Source organism: Chrysochloris asiatica, unplaced genomic scaffold (assembly GCF_000296735.1).
Source record: "Chrysochloris asiatica unplaced genomic scaffold, ChrAsi1.0 scaffold00023, whole genome shotgun sequence".
NCBI classification, from domain to species: Eukaryota; Metazoa; Chordata; class Mammalia; order Afrosoricida; family Chrysochloridae; genus Chrysochloris; species Chrysochloris asiatica.
In genome coordinates this window covers 4,170,392-4,187,604 of record NW_006408541.1, presented here as the reverse complement: position 1 = coordinate 4,187,604, position 17,213 = coordinate 4,170,392, and the positions used below count along the sequence as shown (strand labels likewise).

General features: G+C 49.8%; 1 protein-coding gene across 1 annotated transcript; it reads left to right on the top strand.

The window, feature by feature from the left end:
* Positions 1–8,249: 8,249 nt before the first annotated feature.
* Positions 8,250–16,866, top strand: TFAP2C (transcription factor AP-2 gamma (activating enhancer binding protein 2 gamma)). Its single transcript, XM_006839158.1, has 7 exons — positions 8,250–8,537; positions 9,940–10,425; positions 10,511–10,562; positions 11,661–11,877; positions 12,439–12,557; positions 15,303–15,447; positions 16,581–16,866. The coding sequence occupies exons 1-7, from the start codon at positions 8,490–8,492 to the stop codon at positions 16,864–16,866; spliced, it is 1,353 nt and encodes a 450-aa protein (XP_006839221.1). The 5' UTR covers positions 8,250–8,489.
* Positions 16,867–17,213: the final 347 nt, after the last annotated feature.

Genomic DNA, 17,213 nt, shown 5'->3' with positions numbered 1-17,213 from the left:
TTTGCATCAGTGTGTCTGATGTTAAAGAGGATTTGGAAATTGCTATTCATGTCATAGCATACGGTGGATCTAAGGAATAATGTATTTATATATCTTTTTGGTTTGGGTTTGAAATTTGGTGTTGATTTTTGCCGTTTAGGATCCCCAGGTTGCCATGGAGACATTTTGGCTTTTTGGTTGTTGTTTTTGGGCCTAAGCTCCACTGCAATGAGTTCTTACATGCAGGATCAGGAGCTTGGCACCAGCTCTGGGGCAGGCAATGTTTGTGAGCCACGTGAGTAGGATGCGAGGTCAGTTGAAGAATTGCAGGTGGATGATAGGACTTGCACAAGTGGGTCAAAGAGAACGGCAAAATGCAACTACCCAGGAGCTGAGAAATGGCTCATGGGAAATGTAGGATAAACATATGACTGCTAACCTCAAGGTCGGCAGTTCAAAATCATCAGCCGCTCCTTGGAAACTATACAGGGTGACTATGAGTCAGAATTGACTCCATGGAACTAAATCAGAATTACAAAGGGACTTTGAGGAAGGTGCCAACTTCTCATACATATGGTTGCGTCACTGCATGGCACTCTATCTCTGAAGAAAAAGAAAACATTTAGATAGTAACAGAGATTTTTTTTTTATTTTTTAGATGCTATCAAGAAATGTATAACAACAATAATTGTTGTTGGATTAGATCAGAATGTTAACAGAGTCCTGGTGTGGATCAGTACTGTACTGCTAACTGCAGGGTTGGTGGTTCAAAACTACCAGCTGACTCTCGGAAACCCTATGGAATTGACTTGACGGTATGTAACAACAGTGATAAGTGCATGCCCGCCTCCATCTGTCCCCCCCCGCCCCACCCCCCAAAAAAAGACTTTAAAATCCTCAACCCTAAGGAAGTAAAAATTAATTTGTTTTTACTTCTCTGTTCACACACACCCTCCCGACTCCATTGTGGTCATAAAAAAAAGTCAAACTTGTTGTTTTCAAGTTGATTTCAACTCACAGAGATCATAAAGAACAGAGTCCCACGGCCCCATGCTGTTTTCTATGTTATTTTGAGTGCTGTTTCCTTTTCCCTAAGAGTGGCTGGTAGTTCTAGCTGCTGACTTTTCAGTTAGTAGCCACGTGTTTAACCACCCTGACCACCACAGCTCTCTAGTGCCTTGGGCTCTGTTGCTGTTAGTAGGTTCTGTGGAGTCAGTTCTGACTCACAGAGACTTTACATACAAAAAAACAAAACACTGCCCAGTTCTGCGCCATCCTCACAATCCTAGTTTTGTTTGAGCCCATTATTGCTACCATTACGTTCATCTACCTTCTTGAGGATCTTTCTCTTTTTCGCTGTTTTTCCACAGACCCTCTAACTTTGGCCTGGGTCCTCTTAGCTATTTATATAGCAGGATCATAAACATGGCGTGATTGTTGCTTAGACTAGAAAACCATGAATGATCAAAATTCTACGTACTATCTTCAGCTAGAACTGATTTTCCCTTAAGTTTAAACTATTCTCTTTGCCCCAAGAAGTACCTAGTAATGAATGTTTAAACCAATCCCTTAACACCAAAAGTATGTCTGCACTTAAATCATTTTTGGTGGTTGTTTTTTTGAGCACTATAAAACAAAACAAAACAAAAAACCCCTACATTTCCATGTAAAAATCTCTGGGTGTATTTAAAAAACCATGTCTTTGATGCCTGTTGGGGATCTGAAAACCTTTTGGAAAGTTTACCAGTAGGTGAGGATGGAAACCTGTGATTTTCTTCCCATTTCTTATTTTGTCTTCTGCTAAAGCCTATACCAGGAGTCTTGGCCAATTTTCAACTCTGAACGAGACTGGGTTGCCTGGCCGGGTTTGTGGAAGATCTTCAAGGACCAGTGTAAAGGGTAGCAGCTTCTCCAGAGTTCTTATTTCTCCCTCTGCCTGACCCTTTGGTTCCATTTAAAACAACAGGACTGTCAACAGCCGGCATTTATTTCTGTGTTGTTTTCCTAAGGATGCTGTACTTTACCAGGTTTTCAGAAGGACATATGTGTATATTTTTATTATGTATATTGTTACTGTTGTTAAGTGCCATGGAGTTGGTTACGACTCATAGTGACCCTGTATAGGGTTTCCAAGGAGTGACTGGTAAGTTTGAGCTGCCGACCTTGATGTTCAATGCTTTTATTCCACAGTGCCACACACACACACACACACACACACACACATTGTTATTGTTATTAAGTACCACTGAGTCAGTTACGACTCATAGCGTCCCTGTATAGGGTTTCCAAGGAGCAACTGGTAGGTTTGAACCGCAGGCTGTGGTTCAAACTGGCCTTGTGGTCAAGTGCTTACCCTACAGCACCACATCAGGACTTTTCTCTATATATTCCATGTGGTGCTGTGGGTTAATGCGCTGGACTGCAAAGTCGATTTGAATTGAAAGGTCGTCAGTTCAAGCTCATCAGCTGTTCCTAGGAAACGCTATATGGGGTTGCCATGGGTTAGAACCAACCTGATGGAACTTAACAACATATAAAGGGTTCAAAGAGTTTTTGGGGAAATTCCAGTATGTTTTTATTCCATTTACCCACGAATTTTTTGAATCCCCAAATATATGGAGCCCTGGTGGCGCTGTGGGTTTGGCATTGAGGGAGTGAACTGTTGACATTCTGGCTAGTGGTTCAGTGAGGAACCAACAGGGCGAGCAGGGCTCCATGTATTGGTGGCGAAGTACCGTGGAGTCGGTTCCAACTCGTAGCGACCCTGTACAGTGTTTCTGAGGCTGCAAATTTTTACGGGAGCAGAAAGCCTCATCTTTCTCCCACAGAACAGCTGGTAGTTTGGAACTAGTGACCTTAAGGCTTGCAGCCCGTTTTGTAACCACTACGCTACCATGCACTGTTGTTAAGTACCGTGGAGCTGGTTCCGACTCATAGTGACCCTGCACAGGGTTTCCGGGCCTGTAAATCTCTACGGGAGCAGAAAGCCCCCGCAGATCGGCTGGTAGATTCGAACAGCCGACCAAAAGGTTAGCAGCCCGATTCGTAACCACTACGTCAGGGGCTTCAAAAATTTTGCCATTGCAAAGGTGCAACTGTCCTGGTGTGGCACTGCAGGATAAGTATTGGACCTCAAGGTCGCTTTCAACCGTAGGCTGAAGGTTCAAATCCACCAGCCGGCCACAGAAACCCTATACAAGGTTGCTATGAGTTTCAACCGACCACCATGTTTAACAACAACGATAAAGATGTAAATAAATCTCTCCTGCCACAAAATTCCAACCTCCCCACTACCCTTCCCCAGTGGCTCCCAGTTCAATTTTATCTGGGCCTGGAACCTGCAGGTGACAGCTGTCAGGTGGAAGGTAGAACAAACCACTGAGAGTATTCACGGAAATGTTCCGAAATCTAGTTTTAGAGACGACTTAAAATGTACATAAAAATCTCCTTCCTCGGTAAGATGTAGCCTACATGTGAAATAACTCTGGGAGGTACTGCTTGTGTTGTACACGCAGAAGAAAGATGAAACCGTCTGCTTCCGGAAAGAGCTGCAGTCTTTGAAACCCTGCGTAAGTGGGAATAGACTCCAAGTCAGTCAGAAGGTTTTGTTATTTGTTATATACAGACCTAAAGGCAGGGGGGAAGGGTGTGTGTGTGTGTCAATTTGCAACTCTGAAAGAGACTACTTTGTTTGGCGGGTTGTGTGGTAAATCTCCAAGGACCGGTGTAACTAGTAGCAGCTTCTACAGAGTTCTAATTTCTCCTCCTTGCCTGGCCCGTCGGTCCCATTTGAAATGATTGAACAGTCAACAGCCGGCATTTATTTCTGTGTTGTTTTCCAGAGGATGCTGTCCTTTAATCGGGCTTTCAGAAGGATTGTGTTGTTGTTGTGAAGTGCCGTCGAGTCGGTTCCGACCCATAGCGACCCTGTACAGGGTTTCCAAGGGTGTAAATCTTTACGGGAGTAGAAAGCCTCATCTTTCTCCCGCGGAGCGGCTGGTAGTTTCGAACTGCTGACCTTAAGGTTCGCAGCCAGATTCGTAACCACTACGCTAGAAGGATATATGTGTATATTTTTATTAGACATGTCGCTGTTAAGTGCCGTGGAGTCTGTTCCGACTAACAGCGCCCCTGTAAAGGGTTTCCAAGGAGCGACTGATGAGTTTGAACCGCTGGCGACTTGGCCTTGTCAGAGGGGAGGGAAGAGGGGTAGCCAGGGCCTCTCAGGTGAATCTTCCAATCGCGATAGCAGCTTCAGGCTGAGTAGTCGCCCCTCCCCCTCCCGTTTAGAAAAAAAGAAACGCTCCAAGCATTTCACAGCACACGGCGCGGCCCTTGGGGGGAGTTGCTTCAAGTAAGAGCAATCCGTGCCTTGTTCCTTCCCGTAAAGGCCCCAACTCTTAAAGGTTTGGAGAGCAGACAACATGAATTTCCAGCACCTAAGGGTGAGAAGAGAGGCGTTAGACTGGAGAGCCGGTTTGATTCCAGCGACTGGCAAGGAGGTAAGGCAGGCGGGAAGGCTGGTGCCCGCTGCGTGGGCTGGGCGCCGCCGCCGGGATTTTGCGCCCGAAAGTCGGCCCGCCCAGCACCTGGCCGCAGTGGGCCTTCTCTACGTCTGGTGGCGACCCAATTAGTAAGTCAAAGTCGCCGGGCTTGGCTGGTGGATGGGGTACGTGGTTGTGTAGGATACAAGGAAGAAAGCCTCGGGGGCACTGGGTTCCCGCCTGCGCTCGGAGCGGTTAAGCTGCGTACGGATGGGCCGGGGGATGTTGGAGAGGTGACAGGAGCAGCCTAGCTTGGCCTCTGGCAAGCGAGGGTCCTCGGGGCAGGAAAGCCAGGCGTGTCTCTAACGGGTCCCCGAGGGCCGCTAGGAAGACCTTGAGTGTTAGGCAGCTCTGTGGTTCTGCCATAGTGGCACGGCTAAAGCCTTACTGTCCCTTGGCCCGCGTGTAATAGAGCGAGAGTGGTTACAAAGCGAGAGTGGAGACAAAATCTCCCGGACACCTGCACTAGGCGAGCCCTCAGCACGTGGACGCCAGGAGTAGCTCGGAAGCCTGGGGGAATCACAGCCCGCCGTCCATCCCGCGCTTCTCTGCCCTTTTGGAAGTAGATACTTGCAAGGAAGCACTACAGGCTGCTAAGCCCCTTCACTCACCATGCGGGGGGGAACGGGGGAGGGGACAGAAACTGGAGTTGGTGTTAGATTCTCGTTTTGGAGCAGAGGCGTCTACAATCTGTTGTCATTATTGTAGGTTGGGTGTGGACTGGTGCGTTGGTTTAGACCGTTCTGAATGATTTTTGACGCAAGGGTCTGTCCAGTGAGTGCCAATGTACGAAGGGAGAGTCGAAGATGGGGCACGTAAACGCACCCCTCTTTCCTAGCACTGCTATAGGCCCCGGCCTTATCCTTCAATCAGCCCTTCCTGGGCTTAAGGCGCTCTGAGGCCAGGACCAACCACCGGCGTGCGGCGCAGGCTCGGCCAGGGCGCTAGGGGGCCTCCACCTGCTGCTCGCGCCCCTCCCTGGGGCTGCAAGAGGAGCCTCGCGCCAAACCCAATCTCGCTCTACCCGCCCGGCCACCTTCCTAGCCTAGGGTGGGGGTGAGAACGGCGGCGGACTCCGCCTGGGGCATCGAGTAGTGTTTCCAGAAGCACCCGGCTTCGCGCCTCCTTGGAAGTGTCGCACAGTCGGGGCGCTGCTGTCCTTGCAGACGCTTCGTCGCCTGTTAATCTGGTGTCCCGAGGCTTCGGATGCGGGTTTAGGGGCATGTGTCTGCTACTGATGCGTGCGCAGACAGGCTCCCTAGGGGGCGGCAGAGAATCGCTTCCGACGCTTCCCCATGGGTGCTCACCCTGAAGCGTGCAAAGAGGCTCAACTCGTGCCCAAGTCTTGTTGCCGCTAGTTGGGCGCTGCGAGGCCTCCGGAGTCCGGAAGGGGCACCCTTTCTCAAGCGCGGTTACGCAGTCCCATATTGTCTTCCGGCGGGCGAAGGGCGGGGGCCTTGGGGGTCTAAGGTGCAGTAGACCATCGGCTCCCGGCTCCTCGCGCTACATAGAGCGAGAAGAAAAGTTGAGCTCAAAGCTAGACAGAATTCCGGAACCCGGGGCAGGACGCGGCGCTACAGCTAGCTTGTTGGTGTTGGGTCTCAGCGCCTGATCGCCACCCCACCGAGGGCACCGAGGTCGTCCTCCCCACGGCGTGTAGCCAGTGGGGAGGATGTGGTCCAGGACGTTGTTTTGGGAATAAATGGCCTCTGACCAGAGATTTCGAAGCTTCTACGTTTCTGGGCCTCTCCAAGCCGAGGCGCATTTAACCCTCCGGGGCCCACCGGCTCCCTTCCGCCAAGAACACCCCCGAGCGGGGAGAATCTCCGTCCCTGCGGGTGGCTGGCTAGTTGGAGCGTGGCTACGGGAAGGAAGGACAGCCAGAGCCTGGGGTGGGGGTGGCACCCTCCTACCGGAGGGAAAGTGGCGGCATGTACGAGCCAACTTGTTGCAGCCGCACCCCAGACCGGGTCTCGGCGTTCAACCCAAGCAAGAGGCCCTGGCGTGGAGCGGAGCCCGTGCGTGCCGTCGCCCAAAGGAAGCGTCGCAGCCCCTCTTGGGGAGCAGGGGGGCGGAAGTTGGGACCCCACTCTTTCATGGCGTTTGAGCGTGCCTGAGGTGCTAAGGTCAGATCCCTTCGTTGCTCAGCCGTCTCCGGAGCCCGCCCCCACACCCTGCGCACTCCTTCTGCGGTTATTTTGCCTCCAGGCCCGGAGTGACTAGAATGTGTCAGGGGTCGTGTGCGTTTAAGTAAATTGCCCTTCATACTTGGGTGCAAATCTTCACAGACAAGATTAGCTCCAAATGCCCCCAAATAGTTTGCCTTCCAGGATGTCATCTCGAATTCTGTTTGTTCTCTAGGACCCAGCGAGGCCTCAGCGCTTGGAGGACGCCTAATTTAATTTTAGTTCTTTTATTTGAGGCCCTCTGGGTCTAAATAAATGCTATAAAGTTCTATCAGAAACCAGAGGAAGACCGGGTGGGAGGTGACTGCTCCATTCTGTGAGGGAGCCAGAGAGGCGCTTCGACTCCAGGTCAAAAGCTGCGTAGTGATAGGTTTTGATTATTGCAACATCGGACTCGGAATCAAAGAGAAACAGTTTTCCCCTCTGCTTCCTTCAGAGTTTTAAGACCAACCCCGGGGACCAGTTGGTATGCCGCAACAAAATTCGCCGTCGAGAATTAGCGAGTATGCTCTTGCCAAGAAAACAGTGAATTCTAATATATGGGACAATTGATTTCGTTTCTTAATTAAAAAAAATCCTCTATTATGCGTTGTTTTCAAGGGTGGGTGGCAAGTATATATTGGGGAAGAGAGCGTTTATGTGAGTGGAAGTTATGTTTTCTGCCTCCACCGTTGGAACGGGGTGGGGGGGGAGAGGTTGCTTACCTCGCTAGCGGGGTGGGGGTGGGGGAACGGGACATCTGGCTACCTGTCCCCAGGACCCCTCCTCCTGTGGCGCCCCACACCGCTTTTCCCAGACGAGCGAAGCTTCCAGTGCCTTCCCGCCCGAGCAGCTGCCTAGCAGGGCAGGGCTGGGCAGAACAGAGCTGGCGAAGGCGCGAAGGGACGCCCCCGGTGCCACCTGCCGCCGGAGACGCAGCTGCAGGCGACCCGGGCCAACGCCACTGTCCCAGTCTTCGGGACAGCGGCTCTTAGGGCGGACTCCCCAGATCTTCCCCATGGCCTGGGACTGGGCGGAAGGGGGCGCCTCAGGACGGGTTGGCCGCCCGATCCCAATCCCAAACTAAGTCTCCGTGGGAAGGGTGGGGCGTGTTGTGCGAGCTCCAGCTATTGAAATGCCCCCCGCCGCCCGAATGCGGGGTCTCTAACCCCAGAGCACAGGTCCTTTGGAAGGTGGGCGAAGACACTTTAGGCGAAGGGGGCTCGGCTCGTAGGTATTCGGAGCCGGGTATCCAGCCTACCAATCTCAGGTGCTTACGGGGTGGGGTGTTAGGTGGAAGGCACGGCGTGGAGTCCGAGGTTCGCAGGTCCTCGACTTTCGGCGAGGTGCTGCGCCTTCACTGTCCCCCCTGTTGCCCCCGCCCGGCCTCCTGCAGTGTGGGGGTCGGCGCGGCGCCAGCCCTGGGTTCGGGGCGGAGCTAGGCTACGACTGGTTGGGGGCCGCCCCGCCCCGCCCGGCGCCTGGGCCTCGCGCCGGCCCCCGGGGAGGAGTTATGATAATTTCCTCATTAAGGCGCTCTGGTCCCCCGGCTATTGCCGGGACAGACGGTACCCGTGCGGCCTTCAAGCTCTTCGGCAGCGGTGTTTACATTCGCGGCAGCAGCAGCATCCACGCTCACCGAGCCGCCGATGCGCCTTCAGTGACCCGGACCGCAAGGCCCGCGTGCGGCGGGGGCGGTGGTAGACGCCTGGCCACCGTGACCCCAATTTTGGATTTACCGCTCGGGGGGTGGGGGGAGCCTGGATTTAACTGGCGGCTATTTTGGGGGACACCGGACGCCATGTTGTGGAAAATAACCGATAATGTCAAGTATGAAGAGGACTGCGAGGTGAGCGCGGGGGTGCAGGGGCTCAGCCTAGTCCGACACAACTCGGGTGGCGGAACCAGTGCATCAAGGTCGGGGCCAGGGCGCAGGAACAGCGAGGGAGGTGTCCCTGCCGTCACCCTCCGGACACCGTTTCTTCGGGGTCTCTTCCTATTAAAAATCTAGCCCTCGGCAAGAGGCTGAAAAGAGAATGGCAGGTTCTACTGCTAAAGTTTGCCGGTAGCTTTCGAACGAAGCAAAACAGCCCTTTCCGTTTTCTCGGAAGAGCGCTCTGTCTGCAACCCTTAGACGTGGCTTTTACGCATGAAACATCCGTCCAAAGGGGTCAAACGAGGTGACCTGCGGGCTATACCTTTGCTGAGTCTCCTTCCGAGGCGGGATTGCCACCTCCCCCTCTACCTCCTTGGGGATACAGGAAAACAACAGAAGTTTGGCTTTCAAGAGAAGTGGGGGCTGGGAAGTGCTGGGGGGGGGGTACTGAGGCCTGATGGGGCTGTACGCTCGCGAGTGCTCCATCCAGTCGGACAGGTTGAGCTAGAGTTTCGGAGAGTGGGAGGGAGGGAGCGGCGAGCGGGAAGAGGAAGAAGACGCAGGCGGCGAGCGCCAGGGAGAAGAAACCGGGCCGCGACCGCGGGAGCGCACGCACTCTGGGGGCCTAGAGGGGCTGCCCGGCATGCAGGCCCAGACCCTTCCAGTAGGGGGCGACAGTGCCATGTTCCTCAAGCGTTCTCACCACCTTGTAACCTCAGGGACAAAATGGAACACATATCCTTTAGGAACTAAGACAGCCGTGGGGCCAGGGGACATGTGCTGACAAGGTTCCCCAATTCTGGAGGGCCTTTCATTTTCACTCTGCGCTCCGTTGTGCGGGGGACACACTTGGCAGGGGCATGGCTCTGCCGGAAGGGCAGCCCTAGGCGCAGTGCTGTCCTTTCCGAATTCCCTGGGTGGTGCTGGGTGGCAGGCTGTGTGCCCGGCCCCGTAGCTCTCCGGGAGGTCTTTGTCCTGAACGTGAAAGGGAGGGTCCCTGGGGAGAAGAAGCGCGCATGTCTCGCTAGGGCTAGGCGCGCATTATCCGCCACCGCCGCTTCCCACTTCCTTTCGCGCTGCGCAGAAGACATGTGCGGGCTGGTGAAAGAGCAAGCACAACCCTCTTCCTCATCGGCTCTCGGACTCCTTTGGTCCAAGGCCTGGGGTGTAAACCTGGCGTCTCCGAGCGCCCCGGGCGTCGGAGCGCCCAGATTGAAGCCGCCGGGTTTTGAGGACGCCTTCGAACAGGTCTCTACAACTTTCCTTTCCGTAGCGGCCGCGCGGTTCCTGTGAGATCCCGAGGGTTGTATCCAGCGGCTGTGCCTGTTCGCAGTAAAGGGGTTCGTACTAACCCGGTAGTCTGTTTCTCTCCTAGGATCGCCACGACGCGAGCAGCAATGGGAACCCTCGCCTCCCGCACCTCTCCTCTGCGGGGCAGCACCTCTACAGCCCCGCGCCGCCCCTGTCTCACACTGGAGTCGCGGAATACCAGCCGCCCCCCTATTTCCCGCCGCCTTATCAACAGCTGGCATACTCGCAGTCGGCCGACCCTTACTCGCACCTGGGAGAGGCGTACGCCGCCGCCATCAACCCTCTGCACCAGCCGGCGCCCACCGGCAGCCAGCAGCAGGCCTGGCCAGGCCGCCAGGGTCAGGAGGGCGGCGGCCTGCCCTCGCATCACGGGCGCCCAGCCGGCTTGCTGCCCCACCTTTCGGGCCTGGAGGGTGGCGCTGTGGGCGCCCGCAGGGAGGCCTACCGCCGCTCGGACCTGCTGCTCCCCCACGCTCATGCCCTGGACGCCGCGGGCCTGGCGGAGAACCTGGGACTCCATGACATGGCGCATCCGATGGATGAGGTGCAGGTGAGCACGGTCCAACTCATGTCCTCTATCTGACGTCTGTCGAGACTCCCCAATTTTAACAGCAACTCTGTCGTTTCTCCCTCAGAATGTCGACGACCAGCATATGCTTTTGCACGATCAAACGGTCATTCGCAAAGGTTGGTAGTTTTTCCTCCTGCCTTTGACTACAACTTGAACTTGTTCTTAATTGTATTGTGATGTTACTAATTTGGTCGGCAAGATGGGGGCACTTGGAGGCCGGCTTGGCACATTTGTGAAGGGAGGGAACGCGATTGGAGACATCAAGGAGGAGGATAGAAGTGATTGCCTCTTAATTTAAGAGAAAAAGAATGCGGGTTTCGGAATTAAAGAATTTTTTTTTTAGTTTCTCTCACTGCCTGGAGAGTGCTTTGGCAATCCTACAGAAAGTATTACGTGATTTACTTTAAAATGCTCTAGTTAAGTGGTTCTAAGTGATCCTAAATTCTGATTAAATTGATGAAACCATGGGGGGAAATCCTCAATTCCGAACTGATCTGCAAGAAAAGATTGAAGTAAACACTTTGTGGAGGAGCAAATAGCCTGAAAGCCATGGGATGGGAGGTTGGATTTACATAGGATCAGGCAAAGGATTTGGAAAATTGGATTACTTGGTGAGTGAGTGGCTGGTGAAATTAAGTTAGGTACTGATGGATTACCAGTCTGGGAAGTCGGTGTGCACCTAACTAAATAATGACTAGTTTTGGTCTGTTACTTTGAATTTGAACTGCTTGAATTGGTTGAGGAAAGATCGATTTTGGGGGGAGGAGGGAGTGACTTCCCCAGCAAAGTAAAAGTTAAGCTTTCTCGGTAAATGTAGAACAAAATGAGTTTACTTGTGTTTTTTAATTCACTGTGATCAGTTGTACTGGAAGGTTTTATACTGGCAGGAAATCTGAAAGTGTCCTGATTTTGGTTGTTCATTGTGTAAGAAAACATTTTAAAACACCCTTTATTTAGTGTTGTGAAGCAGTCTTTAGAGATACGACTCTTAATTAAACAGCTGATAGATGAAAACCAGCCAGGCTAGGGATCTTGATTAATTAACTTCTCAAGGTGTTAAATTGTGAATTTCAGATTAGATTATCTTTGATGTCTACAGGTTTTTAAGAAATCTGCCAATTTACAGTCCTTTTGGCTTTCGGTTAGTGCTTTTGAAAAACTTCTCTTGTCTGAACTCAGTCTCCCTGATTCCCTGTTCTGGTCTTCATCATTAGGTCCTATTTCAATGACCAAGAACCCCCTGAGTCTCCCCTGCCAGAAGGAGCTGGTAGGATCAGTGCTGAATCCCAGCGAAGTCTTTTGCTCTGTCCCAGGAAGACTCTCCCTTCTCAGTTCCACATCGAAATACAAAGTGACCGTTGCTGAAGTACAACGTCGCCTGTCCCCGCCTGAATGTTTGAATGCCTCTCTTTTGGGAGGTGTTCTCAGAAGGTATACATTGTGAGACAGTGTGTTGGGTGGCAGAAAGTGAATGTATAAGTGGACCGGGGAGGGTATTTTTAACATTTATATAACTTTTATACCTAACACTGAATTCTAATAGGCTCAAGAGAAAGTGCCAAATCTAGAAGGAAGTGCTAACACAGCGCTAACAAATTATCATTTGGTTCGTTTGGCTCTAAATCGATAGTGGTAGTATCATCTGTATTTAAAGGGAAGGGGACAACTCAGTGAATTTTATCCCCTCAGGTAGTTTTTGAGGGGTGGGGGACTGGGGCAGGAGGAAACTTAGCTGCAGCAGTTTCTCTGAGTGAAAATTTTTACCTACTCAACGCTTGAATACAACTTGGAATGTTCTGTGAATTTTGGAAAAAAGTTGAGGCTAGTAAAGGTCTTTTATATTTGACAGAAATAAAGAGTCCCTGTTATCATTTGATCCACATAATGTTAGATGTCTGGTTAATTTTCGTTTCAACTTTGGGAATTGAGTTTCCAAGTGTGGTTTCAAGAGAGTAGGTACAATCCACTTTTCTTCCCCCCTCCTAAACCCAGAGCCAAATCTAAGAATGGGGGCCGCTCCTTACGGGAAAAATTGGACAAGATTGGGTTGAATCTTCCAGCCGGTCGCCGGAAAGCTGCCCACGTGACTCTGCTGACTTCCCTAGTAGAAGGTCTGTGGGAGTTTACTGTTTTTTGGTTTTTTTTTTTATTTGCGCTGTGTTTTAAATGCCTCTTTTTTTTTTTTTTTAAATGTTGAATCATATTACTTGAGTGATCTGAATAGTGGAAAATGTATTCCTGTTCATCCCAAGAACTTTTATCAAATAGACGAGTAGTTCAGTATTCTGGTGTGAAAAAGAAACTGGTTTTCTTAACTTAAATGCCGAGACAGGTGTTTGTGAGACAGTTCCTGTTGATTGAGGGCAATCAGATGGTTGTGGTAAGTGGTTTTGAGTGCATTCTGACTCACAGTGACCCTGTATAGGATTTTCAAAGGCGCTCTGGTAGCGTAGTGGTTACAAGTCAGGCTGCTAACCTCAAGGTCAGCAGTTCAAACCTACCAGCCGTTCAGTCTGGGAAACCCTGTACAGGGTTGCTATGAGTCAGAACAGACTCCATGGTGCACACCACCACCACCACCACCATAAAGGTTTTCAAGGCTTTAACTCTTCCAGGGAGCAGACAGCCTCATTTTTCTCCCACGGAGTGGCTGGCGAACTTGAACCAAGACCTTGTGGTTCGCAGTCCAGTGCTTATTGATTGGGGTGCTATTGTTGATGAGTGCCCTCAAGTTGATTCCGACTCTTGGCAACCTTATACATGTCAGAGTAGAACTGCCCACTGGATTTTCTAGGCTATAATTTTTACAGGGCAGATTCCCTGGCTTTCCACCTGAAGCTGCTGGTATAAGTTTAAACCACCCACCTTCCGCTCTTAGTGCTTAACCCCTGTGCCACTAGAGTTCCTTGATTAGTGGCTCAGTTAAGAGAAAAGTCTCCCTTGTATGTGGTGGAACTGTCCAGTTCCACAACAAATTTATTTTCTCCCCTTTAAAGGAGAAAAAAAAGGTAATGGAATTGTGGCCCATCTATCCAGTTCCCCTGTCCTCAAAACTTAATGAGATAGTGGGGATATTTCTTGAATAGAAGCACACACACCCTATCCTAACTGTTTGAAAAAGAAAGGAGTGAAGGAAAATTAAAATACTTTCCCCAAAGCCAACCAAAGTGCCTGATTATTATTGCACGCCGCAAAGTGGATTCCAACAGGAGCTTAGCCCAAAACCTTGAGCAACTGCCCACCCAGCCCCTGGCCCAATCAGCAGTTTTGTTGGGCTCTTGCAATGGGCTGGATAGCCAATGAGAAGTGGTCTTGGGTAGCAAAGCATTTTTTTTTTTTTTTTTAATTCCTTTTGAACACTTTCTTTCCTGTCCTGATGGCGTGGCTGGTGTGCTTAAAAAAAAACTTGGCAAGCCTTCTGCCTACCTTTTGACGAATGTATTTGGAGGTCAGGGCAAGGAGAAAGGAACTGCCCGTTAGAGGACAGCTGTCCTGTGTGGAGGGTGGTAGAAGCTGTGTGTAGACTGCATAGATGGGGCTCAGGAGTATTTGAATGAAAACACGTGTGCAGGAACAATGGCCCTCAGATTCTTACTCATAGGTCTGGGCCCCCCACCATCTGGGTTTTTGGAACGCTCCACCAGTTTTGCAGTGTTGGAGTTACGAAGGAGAACATTTCTGGTAGAAGATGGACTTTCTAGAAACTGCTGCACATTTCCCCCTCTCTTGGCTCTACCAGTAACTGGACAGGGCAAGGGTTCAAGCTGGTAGTTAAAGCTCTTAACTTTTCCAGTGCAACTCCCTGCTTGGTTCCTATTAGGCATGGTGCTGTAGGAAAAACACTGGAATAGAAAGGTCTATTTGAACTGCAGGGTCGGTGGTTCAAACTCACCAGTGGCTCCTTGGAAACCCTGTACACGGAGGTCGTTATGAGTCGGAACTGACTTGACAGTAGTTAACAACAAGAATGTTTACAGATGGGGGGGTACGGGAGAAGGATTGCGTGGAGGGGATTGTAACCATGGCAATGAGAGACGATATACGATTGAATGTAAAACTAATGTTCTCCCATGTAAACTATCACATAATCCACAATAAAACATATAAGGGAAAAAAAAAAAAAAGAATGTTTACAGACCTGGTCTCCTTCAGGACAGGTCACTATAGAAGTTTTTCTGTGAATTGGGGTAGACTATGGAATAAGCTATATTTAAAAAAAAAAAAACAAAAAACAACACATACACACACAAAATCTTAAAGTCAGGTTTTTGTTGTGTTTTTTTTTTTAATAAATCCACAGGTTTGCTTTTGTTGTCAAAGCCCCCTGGTGATACAGTGAGTTCAGTGCTGGGATGCTAACCAAAAGGTTGGGAATTTGAACCCAGCAGCATCTCCGCAGCACAAAGAGAAGGCAGTAGGCTTCCAGTCTCGGAAACCCTCTGGGGCAGTTGTGTTCTGTTAGGGTCCCTGCGAGTCTCGGAACCCACTGGTAGCAGGGGATTTGGTTTAGTTTTTGTCACATGTGCTTATCTCTCTGAAATTTCTCCACTTTCCCACAGTGCTGTTTTACTGCCAATGAACATGTTGTGACTTGGGATGTCTGTTAGAATTGTTCAACTTAGAGTTAAAAGTTGGGGGTAGAGCGGCTCTTTTACTATTTCTTCCTTCCATTGTATGACTGCTGTCCGCAATATTCCTGAGGTAGTAGCCTGGTAGCTAAATTATTTCCTCTGTATGTGATTTCATTTTCAAATGCTAAATGAGTGGTAGACAATTATGGGAGAAAAGGAGGGAAAAGAGTTTGGTGTGGATTGTGACCACAGCCATCCTAAAGCCCGATGTTGTGATTATTCTAGGTGAAGCTGTTCATTTGGCTCGAGACTTTGCATATGTCTGCGAAGCTGAGTTTCCTAGTAAACCTGTGGCTGAATACTTAACCCGACCACATCTAGGAGGACGGAATGAGCTGGCAACTCGGAAGAACATGCTGCTGGCAGCTCAGTAAGGTTCCAACTTGAATTGCTCCTTCTTAGTGTCCCATACCTTGCAATTCAGGATCCAGCACAGTTCCTGGTACTCAAAAAAGAGAGATTTGTGCAATTAGGGATAGCAAGCCAAAAAAATTGCAAGGGGACCTTCTTTTTAAAAAATATATCTAAACCTCCAACAATAATGAACTGTTTAAGATGCTTAGCTATTCAGCTCAAGATGGTTAAGCTTACCCTTTTGTTATTTGCATATCTCATCAAAAATGTGTTGAAAACGATTTGTTTTGTCACACTCAGTAAAGAAAGATTGTGGGCCTTCTGTTTCCAGATAACAAGACTTTATTTTTTGTTTTTAATGTAATGATCGGGGTGGGCCAATGAAATGTCTGCAAAGCCACTTAAAATTCTTGGAAGCCTACACTAGATGGATTTTTAAATGACGCTAGTTCTTGGCAGAGTTCTTTAGCTAGAACCAACTTATACCAAACTACAAATGACTGTTCCGTTTTTCCTCCCCTTCACTTATGGGACTGCATTTTCCTGTGTTCAAATCCTGACCTTGGCCAAACTTGTGACAAAACATTACTGGGGTTACTCCTGTTACCTTTTCTAATCGCAGACTAAGTGATCTGTGCTTGGAAGGCGTTTAGCTCAGTGCCTAGTGCATAGTAGAAAACTTAAGTTGGTCTTTGTTGTTGTTATGTGCTGTTGAGTCGGTTCTGACCTATAGTGACCCTGCATAGGGTGTCCCAGGAGCAGCTAGTGAGCTTGAACCTTGTAGTTCAAACGGCTTTGCAGTTTAACCCACAGCGCCACACCAGGACTCCAGTTGTTAGATGTTAGTGGCTTTGACTCAGCAATACATGAGACAGTGTCCACTGCTGCCCCATTGGGTTTTCTTGGCTGACACTTTATGAGAGCAGATTATCCTGTATAGCCACTGGGTGTGGGTTTGACTCACCAGTCTCAAGGTTTCCTAGCCAAGTACTTAACTATTCCACCACCTGGGTTCCTTGTAACTGATTGTATTGTATTCTGTTTAAATTGCCCTTCATGGGTTCAGTCACCTGGCTGCCTCCCAGTTATATTTTGGGATACCTTGCCCTATACCCTGCACTCACCTGTCTTTTGATGATCTTCTCACAGGCAAGTTTGTAAAGAATTCACGGACCTTCTCGCTCAAGACCGAACGCCCAATGGGAACAGCAGGCCCACCCCAGTCTTGGAGACGAACATCCAGAACTGCCTATCTCATTTCAGCTTGATTACTCATGGCTTCGGCAGCCAGGCCATCTGCGCTGCCATGTCTGCTGCGCAGAACTACATCAAGGAAGCCTTGATCGTAATAGACAAATCTTACATGAACCCCGGAGACCAGAGCCCAGCCGACTCCAACAAAAGCCTCGAGAAAATGGAGAAGCACAGGAAATAAAACAGGGCTTGAACAAAAGGGACCAAGCGTCAGGAAAGAAAGGGAGAACGACGTTGGTCATTGGACTAGAAAACACCCCCCACCCCCACCCCGCCTTAGGGGGACAGTTTGTTACCTACCTTGTTGATTTTTATTTGGATTGGCAGTGAATTTTTTTCTTTTTTTACATGCCCACTGGATTTTTTTCATTGTTCCTCTAGGCTGAAGTCTCCACTAACTTTTGGACAAGTTATCAGAAGGTGAACCCCAAATCCTATTATTACTGTTGTTAAGCTTCTTTTATAAAAAATGTTTTTTAGAACCCCATTTTCTTTCTTTCTCTAAAAGTGGTGCTACAGTTTCAGATA

Coding starts and splice junctions, on each gene's coding strand:
- TFAP2C (XM_006839158.1), top strand. CDS start 8,490: ATGTTGTGGAAAATAACCGATAATGTCAAGTATGAAGAGGACTGCGAG. Junction 10,426..10,510: donor ATCCGATGGATGAGGTGCAG/GTGAGCACGGTC, acceptor TTTCTCCCTCAG/AATGTCGACGACCAGCATAT. Junction 10,563..11,660: donor TCAAACGGTCATTCGCAAAG/GTTGGTAGTTTT, acceptor CTTCATCATTAG/GTCCTATTTCAATGACCAAG.